Source organism: Chanodichthys erythropterus, chromosome 20 (assembly GCF_024489055.1).
Source record: "Chanodichthys erythropterus isolate Z2021 chromosome 20, ASM2448905v1, whole genome shotgun sequence".
Taxonomy (NCBI): Eukaryota; Metazoa; Chordata; class Actinopteri; order Cypriniformes; family Xenocyprididae; genus Chanodichthys; species Chanodichthys erythropterus.
The window spans coordinates 28,708,839-28,717,971 of NC_090240.1; the positions used below are offsets into that span (position 1 = coordinate 28,708,839).

At 38.6% G+C, this 9,133-nt stretch overlaps 1 protein-coding gene across 3 annotated transcripts; it reads right to left on the minus strand.

Annotated features, from left to right (window-relative positions):
- Positions 1-1,301: 1,301 nt before the first annotated feature.
- LOC137008998 (F-box only protein 6-like) lies at positions 1,302-7,345 on the minus strand. 3 transcript variants are annotated; one of them, XM_067370844.1, is made up of 7 exons: positions 7,235-7,330; positions 6,868-6,982; positions 3,937-4,207; positions 3,733-3,847; positions 3,548-3,643; positions 3,141-3,276; positions 1,302-3,050 (listed from the first exon to the last, which is right to left on the minus strand). In XM_067370844.1, the coding sequence occupies exons 1-7, from the start codon at positions 7,255-7,257 to the stop codon at positions 2,904-2,906; spliced, it is 903 nt and encodes a 300-aa protein (XP_067226945.1). In that variant the 5' UTR covers positions 7,258-7,330; the 3' UTR covers positions 1,302-2,903. The 3 variants fall into 3 exon arrangements, with proteins under 3 accessions (XP_067226945.1, XP_067226946.1, XP_067226947.1); XM_067370845.1 differs by having other exon boundaries at positions 7,065-7,326; XM_067370846.1 differs by lacking the exon at positions 6,868-6,982 and having other exon boundaries at positions 7,235-7,345.
- Between the last annotated feature and the right edge of the window lie 1,788 nt (positions 7,346-9,133).

The window sequence follows — 9,133 nt, forward strand, 5'->3', positions numbered from 1 at the left end:
GGTCCTTAAACCAGGTACTGGTAGCTTTTGCACTGTGTGCAGGTGCCAAGTCCTGTTGGAAAATGAAATCTGCATCTCCATAAAGTTGGTCAGCAGCAGGAAGCATGAAGTGCTCTAAAACTTCCTGGTATACGGCTGCGTTGACCTTGGACCTCAGAAAACACAGTGGACAAACACCAGCAGATGACATGGCACCCCAAACCATCACAGACTGTGGAAACTTTACACTGGACCTCAAGCAACGTGGATTGTGTGGAAAATCCTAAATTCAGTATCTCAGAAAATTAGAATATTGTAAAAAAAAAAAAAAGAAAGAAAAAAAAAACAATCATGGGGAAGACTGCTGACTTGACAGTTGTCCAAAAGACGACCATTGACACCTTGTACAAGGAGGGCAAGACACAAAAGGTCATTGCAAAAGAGGCTGGCTGTTCACAGAGCTCTGTGTCCAAGCACATTAATAGAGAGGCGAAGAGAAGGAAAAGATGTGGTAGAAAAAAGTGTACAAGCAATAAGGATAATCGCACCCTGGAGAGGATTGTGAAATAAAACCCATTCAAAAATGTGGGGGTGATTCACAACTGTCAAGTCAGCAGTCTTCCCCATGATTGTGTAGCCTACAGAACTAGATTGAGAGACCATTTAAAGGCCTTTCCAGGTGTTTTGAGTTAATTAGCTGATTAGAGTGTGGTACTTTTTTTTTTCTTTTTTTTTACAATATTCTAATTTTCTGAGATACTGAATTTAGGATTTTCCTTAGTTGTCATATAATCATCAAAATGAAAAGAAATAAACATTTGAAATATATCAGTCTGTGTGTAATGAATGAATATAATATACAAGTTTCACTTTTAGAATGGAATTAGTGAAATAAATAAACTTTTTGATGATATTCTAATTATATGACCAGCACCTGTATGTGTGTGTGTATATATATATATACATATATATATACACACAGGTGCTGGTCATATAATAAGAATATCATCAAAGTGTAACAGAGGCCAGCTAGTAGTTGTTGTGCGAGTAAACCTCACTCCTCTGATCTCAAGAGATGCTCTAGCATCTGATGCTAGGGGTTGCAGCCTTTAGCCTCCTTGTTAGAGTGTCTGACTCTCCTGCCAGAGACCCAGGTTCGAGGCCTGCGCAGAGCGGGGTGAGTATATGAAGACTTTAGATGCAAAAGCCTCTAAGTGCCATCTGAAATTTTCTTATAAAATGAGCATATATATATATATATATATACTATCAGACTAAAAACTGCAAGAAAACAGACAATGCTTCAGCAAAGTTGTTTCGCAAATTTTAATAAACATTGAAAAATATTTTACTGTACATTTATAATTAAAAAATATTTCAAATTTAAAGTATTTATATTATTTCAGCTATCCAACAATGTACAAATTAACATTTCATCTCACCTCATTTCATAAAATGCCTGTAAATCATCACTTTGACAGACTCTATAGCACTATAATACTCTATATCAGTGGTTCCCAACCACATTCCTGGAGTACCCCCAACACTGCACATTTTGCATGTCTCCTTGATCAAGCACACCTGAATCAAGTCATCAATTCATTAGCAGAGACTCCAAGACCAGAAATGGGTGTGTCAGACAAAGGAGACATGGAAAATGTGCAGTGTTGGGGTTACTCCAGGAATGTGGTTGGGAACCACTGCTCTATATCTGTTAATGGCATAAATTTAAACATGGCCCTCTTAGGTCTACTTTAACTCTAGACTGTGCATGTGACAGTGTAATGAAGAGTATATGGACACTGATGAGACACATCAGAGAATGGGACCTGTTTGTACTGAAACAGCTTAGAACATGCCTGAAAGTCAGAAATTTGTACTCTTCATCTGTATGATTTCATGTGTTCACCTTCAGTAAAACATGCAAGAAGTACAGCAGTGAATAGAATTCAGACACTGTTATTGCCTTTTCAATATGGCTTTGCATGTTATTGTACTGCAGAGTGGCCTGAAGTAAAGTACTTCATTGTAATCTTTTTATTTGAGGATGCCTTGTCAAGAAGTCTGCCATAGCAAAAGCTCCTGTTCTGAGGTACACAACTCTCACTCCATGTTCCTATCTCAGTGGCATCTGGATGATCATGCAAAACACGTTCTAGTATTTTCATCAGTGCACTTGCATTTTCAATTCATATGAATTAGTTTTACGATCACTTTTTGAAACATCAAAGTGTCAGTTGCATAGCTGTTAGTAGAGGGACAGAAAGCTCTCAGATTTCATCAAAAAGATCTTCATTTGTGTTCCTGAAGATAAGCAAAAGTCTTACAGATTTGGAACGACACATAATTAATGACAGTTTTCATTTTTGGGTGAACTAGCCCTTTAACTGTTTCGTTATTACACTATATAAGCCCTGTCCCAAATGGCACCCTTCGTGGTCTTCCTACGTGTCCACACTTTCATGACGTAATGCCGCTTTGACTGTCGGGAACAAGTCTGCTGCGGAGCTCGCTTCAGTGTGGGCCCAGCAAAATTGCGCATCAAGGGCGCATACTGACCGCAAAGGGGTCACTCAGAAGCACCCTTATGAATCCTAAAATGAAAAATGGAACACTCTACAGTCTCATGGACTTAACAGACACACACACGCAGCAGCCATTGTAAATCCACAAGACTGAATGTGCATATGAAGTGCACCATTTGGGACAGGGCCATAGAGTGGGCTAGAGTGTATAAGTTTCAAAGCTTAACATCAGTTACACACAGTAACCTGGAGTCATTTATTGCACTTAAGTAATTGATTACATCATAAGCAGTGCATATCTGTGGCTGCATGCTTACAGTCACTAACATTTACAACAGAGATTTGTAATATAGTGCCTGGTAAATTTAGGATTGAAAAAAAAAATCATGAAGGAAAACACTATCTCTGGACAGATGGACAGATCTCCACATTACTATTAGTGACCCGTATTCCATAATGGCCTGCCCAGAACTGTGTATCCTTCCCACCATGAGTGAAACTAATAAACCGAACACCACGTCCATAATCCTTAAATACATGTGTCATCTGAAATAAAGCAGAAAAAATGCCAGGGCAATGAGGCTTTGACTCTTAGTTTGTTTATAGGAGAATAATTGTAAATATTTTTCTACTTACTTGACACCATGGCTCATCGTTCCACTGTTCAAATAGAACTTGTTCAGGCTCAAAGGTACTGATGGTTTTCTCCTTCTCATCAAGCAACTCTACACAAATCTGATACTGACACCCACAATCAAAGCGTGGCGCATACCTGCAGATAAGACATCACATAATTGTGCTTCCATATTAAAATTGGTTTGTATGTAACATTGGTACTGCGTTCTTAAAAGAAAAGTTCACCCAAAGATTAAAATTCTGTTATCATTAGTGTGGAACACACAAAAAAAGATGTTTTGAAAGCCAACAGGGTCCATGTGTGAACCAGTTAGACAGGTCATTCACAAAAAAAAATCATCATATAAAATATGAAAGTCACCACCTAAGATACTGTAGCATAAAATGGGAGTTTGAGTGACGCTCACCAGTCTGATATTTTGATATGAGGTTGCAGTTGATCCATGAAAGCAGCATTATAACCTTCTTTCTTCAAATCTATCAGCTGTCGCTTCAAACAAAACCTGGTGGACAAAGTTTATGGGCGATTCATGTGTGGATTGGCTTCATGATTGATGGAACTTTCTTGAAGGTTGTAAAATATCAATCATACCCATAAGATGTTACAAAACATTTGGTGACTCTGTTGTCGGAAAATGGTTTCCTATTTCCCTCGACCACCCAGCCATCACCTTCATTACGTACAATCTCCCATCCTTGAAGATAATCTAATGAGAACATCAGAAATTAAGAACTGGTGCAAACTTTCATATTTTTATACTGACATGTATTGTACAGTCTTAATTATGTGGCTCACCATCCGCACAGGGATTCTTAAGCAAGTTACATTGTTTCTTAGTAAGAAAGTAAAACAGCCGCCAGTCCCCTGGGGTTCTGGAAGCATCACAGGGCTGGATCCCCTCTCTCCGACAGCGCTCTCTCCAGTGTGAAGCACTGTCCACCAGCTCCTTCCACTCACGACACACCAGCCGACAGACTCGCACCACCTGATGTGCAGGCAGGTTCAGTAGGATCTCCTCAACCACAGCCAGAGGAACATCTGGAACATCTGCCTGCAGAGCTGTGCACTGACAGAGGAAGAAAGATTAGCTTTCAGTTCTAATCCTATTGGAAGATCCAGCTGTGGAGCATTGTTGCTGGTCATCAGATATGTTGTTCCAAAAACTAGTTCCCCCCCTTTAAGCCTGTATGACCAGCTGATGAATGGTTTATAGAGTGGTGGAGGGATGACGTCAAAATGTGAAAGACTAATTCACCAATGGTTCTCTCGAGATTTTAATATGGGGTTTATTAATATATGTGTAAAATAAAGCCTGTGGTAAACACCTGGTGTACAACCTTTGATAGCGTTTAATGATTCAGCCTCAACTATCGCCCCTCAAGAACAGTTGCAGAGCTTTACAAGTATAGGACAAGAAGAACTAAATAAACTTATCATTGTGTCTACACCAACATGTTTATTAGATCCAATACCCACTAAACTTCTGAAAGAGTTGTTAACTGCTACAGAAGAGCCTTTTCTCAATATTATGAACTCGTCTCTATCTCTAGGTCATGTCCCAAGACCATTATATTAACTAGCTAACTATTATCTAAATTATAAACCCATTTCAAATCTTCCATTTATGTCTAAAATACTAGAAAAGGTGGTATCGGCTCAATTGTGCTCCTTCTTGCAAGAAAAAAAAAAAAAAAAATCTATGAAAATTTTCAGTCAGGATTCAAGCCTCATCATAGCACAGAAACTGCACTTGTTAAAATAACAAACGACTTATTTCTAGCTTCTGACCAAGGCCGTATCTCAAAATTAGCTAGCGTTACTTGATATTAATGCTGCGTTTGACACTATAGAACATAAAATACTCTTAGATCGACTAAATTACACTGGTATTCAGGGACAGGCATTAAGGTGGTTTAGATCGTACTTTTCAGACGTTACCATTCTGTATATTTAAACGGGGAAAAATCTAAGATATCATCAGTAAATTATGGAGTGCCACAAGGATCTGTGTTAGGCCCTCGGTTATTTTCAATATGCTGCCACTTGGAAATATTATACGAAAACATGGAATTAGTTTGCACTGCTATGCCGTTGATACTCAGTTATACATCTCATCACGACCAGATAAAATCTCTAAATTATCCAAACTGAGTGTGTTAAAGATATAAAACACTGAATGACCAGAAATTTTATTCTATTATATTTAGATAAGACCTGTACACAGAATCTCTTAGACTACAATCTGCATTTAGAACGATGTACTGTTACTTCATCCTCTACAGTTAAAGACCTGGGTGTTATTTTAGACTGCAACCTGTCCTTTGAACATCATATTTCATATGTTACAGAAACAGTTCATGCATTCAAGACGTATAGACTAGATTACTGTAATGCATTACAAGCTGGTTGTCCTGCATCCTTAATAAACAAGCTACAATTAGATCAAAATGCAGCTGCTAAAGTTCTTACCAGATCAAGAAAATATCATCATATAACACCAATTTTATCATCTCTACACTGGTTACCTATTAAGTTCCATATAGCTAAAGTATTATAATGACCTATAAGGCCCTAAATGGTTTAGCTCCTGTACTTAACCGATCCTCTATCGCCCTACAAACCTTCATGCTCTTTAAGATCACAAAACTCTGGACTTCTGGTTGTACCTAGGATATCCAAGTCCACTAAAGGAGGGAGAGCATTTTCACATTTGGCTCCTAAATTCTGGAATAGCCTTCCTGATAATGTTCAGGGATCAGACTCACTCATCCAGTTTAAATCTAGATTAAAGACGCATCTCTTTTGCCAAGCATTCACATAATGCATCTCATATCCTTGTACTCCAGTTACATCAGATCAAATACACATGACTATCTTTGGTAAATGTTATGAACAGCAGCTACACTAAAGCTACACTAATTGTTCTCCATTTGCTTTTCTGTTTTATCTCAGGATGCCCGTCCCGAGGTAACATCAGCTCCAGTTTGGATCCAGCCTCTTATGAAGACTTCAGATGCCTCAAAACTTGTGAAGAGACGACCCCAACCCCTGTGAGGAATTCAGATGGCGCAAACTCTGGATCAACATGCACCATTCCAAATTTTGCTATATATCCTAATAATTTTTAACATGTATTCATTACTTCCATGAGCTGATTGTTTCTACCTTAAATTAATACATTGTTTAAATTAATACATGGTTAGCTAACTGCATGATTTGTACATTTCTGAAATTACCTAATTTGGACACGGTCACCTCTGATAACAGATCTCTGAATTGTAATGTTGACATGCATTTTCTGTAAAGCAGTTTTGAAACGATATTGTGAAAAGCGCTATACAAATTAATGTGAATTGAACTGAAGGTTAACCACAGGTTATTGTAACTCCCATAGAAAAAATTCGAGGAGACAGAGTCGAGACTTCCGGGTTTTGACGTCATCTAAACCACCAAAACACATCTACCATCTTAAACCGGGCTGTTTTTTTTTTTTTTGTTGTTGTTGTTGTTTTTTTTTTTTCCTTTTTGCTTGTTTTTTTGAGAATAGGTGACATTTGTCCTGTGATGCATTATTGTTGTATATTATGTTCAATGTTCTGTATCATTTTTGTCAATAAAAAAAAAAAAAAAAACATCTTAAACCGGATCAGTCCTTCCTTGTCAGACATCAGTCCATTTCTGCATAATGTCTGGGCTAGTTTAATGTTAGTTCTCAATGCAACTTACTTTGTCTGATCTCTGTTGCCTCGCAGAAAAATGAATGTGCCTGCTCTCTGACTGAGCCATTCTTGTTTTTTGATAAGACATTGGTCCTTTATTTGACACTTTTGAACGTCTGGACCTACGGGTGTAAACACGGAAGTTACGTCTCATAGTCTGACGATGTTACAGTAAAAAGCTGAAACACTAATAATAGTAGATACCTTCGCATTAGTTATAAGACAAATATCAGTCTTCTAACCAGCGATAATAACTCTTGAATGCGGAAGTATCCTAATCTGCTTCTGGAAAACTAATGTGGCAGTGGAGCGTGTTGACTTCTGATCCGTTATTCTTATTTCCAGCTTAGATATCCCAATAGTCATACACGTACCATGATTCTGGTCGGATTCCCATTCCCAATGTATTCTCACGTGCTTACCGAGAAGAGAGCCCACAAATCTAAAGTTCACAGTACTGTCTGTTATAAGCTTGTACTTGACGCCATGGCGCCCCCTACAGCACTGACGAACATCATACGATTAGACCAAGATAAGAGAGACGATCGTGAGAACTGTAGGCTCTTTTAAATATTATTTAAAATATTATTTATGTTTCTCCTGCAATCTTTAATAAGTAACTTATAAATCTGGTCCTTGCAAAAAAAAAAAAAAATGATAAAGTAAAAGAAATGTCTTCATGAAGAAATATAAAAGTGATGTTTATAGATGTACATTTTGCCAAGTTTTAAACCCACAAAAGTTCACCAACAACAAACCAATTTTTCTTGTCTTCTTGAAAGAAACTTAATTGATGTATAAATTAATATCTTATACCCTCATGCTTTTTTTCTGTCTTCATTTATTTTTATTTTTTTATTTGAGGTTTTTCAGTATTTAACAAAATATTGTTACTTTTTCTCTCCTCTGTTTTCTGATGAAATTGAACATATTGCTGATGCACTTTGTGTATTGTATACAAAGTTGTTGGTCTTGAGCTGCTTTAAGCTGGTCCTGAGCTGGAGCTAGTTGTTTAGGACCAGCATAAACCATTTCAAACCAGCTGCCATGCTTCAAAACATACCTAATGCTGTTTTTTTCAACAGGGCTAAAGGTGTATGTTGTGGCGGTTTTAACAGCTCACTGATCAGAGTTTAGTGACACTTCACCTGGATCTGACCAGCTGATTGTTGTGTTTCTGAAAGGAGCAAATCGTCTGTGTCTTCAACAGGGTGTGCAGAGTCAGACGTGGGACTTGGGAATGGTTCTTGATTCCCTTTGTCACCCCGCATTTGAACCAATATTTAGCATCTGACATTAAATGGCAGTCATTTAAGACCGCATTTCTCTTGGCCATTACAACAGCGAAGCGTGTGTGTGAACTCCATGCGTTATCAGTGAGTGGCCCTTGTTTGCGCTGGAGTAGTGGATCCAGTGTTTCATTGTGGCCCAATCTGTTGGCTGCACTCCCAGCAGATCAAGCTGACCTACGGTTAGAGCTATGTCCAGTTAGGTCTTTGAGGGATTACATTGATAAGACTGCATAAGACTTATCAACTGTTTGTTTGTTTAAGTGATGCACACAGAGGTGCTGCACTTTCTAAACAGAGACTGGCGCACTGGGTGATGCAGGTCATTTCTCATGCGTACAAGTCTGTTTGGCAGTCTTCACTGTCATTCTACACATGCTTTGGCAACATCTTGGGCAGCGTTCAGAGGAGTGTCACTTTCTGAAATTTGTGCTGCAGCAACTTGGGGTTCAGCCTGCACGTTTTTACAGATGGAATGTGACTCCCTTGCCAGCGGTATACGCTGCAGTGCTTTCTGCCTACACAGACATTCCTCATGACTGCGTAGGTAATTGCCTTGGCTCTGGCTGTCTAAAGCGAAAGGAAATATAATGCTGGACGCGAACGTAGCTGTGGTTCTATGACTGACTGGAAGACTACCAGAGTCTCTGGTAACTCAGCATCGCGAGAATGATCTAGAGATCGAGTTGACATGTTAAGGGGTTATTATAGCTGAAGACACATCATGAGTCACGAGGTGACAACTTTGTTATTCGATTCTTATCCAGGGTGAGCATGAGGGATTTTCCAATAGTGCTTTAAGCATTTACTGCAGCAGCACACTAATCTGCTTCTGATAAACTAAAATATGTCTGGCAGTGAAACGTCTCCCTACCGGCTGATATAGCAGATCAGTTACTTGTTAATAGTTTAGATATCTCATTAGTCACATGTAACAGGATTCTGGACTTCCAAAACCGCTGAATCGGGATCTAATTCTTAGGG

Excerpts from the sequence above, each read along its gene's own strand:
- LOC137008998 (XM_067370844.1), bottom strand. The coding sequence starts at position 7,257 with ATGGGAATCCGACCAGAATCATG. Across the intron at positions 6,983-7,234 it reads GGAATCCGACCAGAATCATG|GTCCAGACGTTCAAAAGTGT; the intron begins GTACGTGTATGA and ends TTACACCCGTAG. Across the intron at positions 3,848-3,936 it reads TAAGAATCCCTGTGCGGATG|ATTATCTTCAAGGATGGGAG; the intron begins GTGAGCCACATA and ends TGTTCTCATTAG.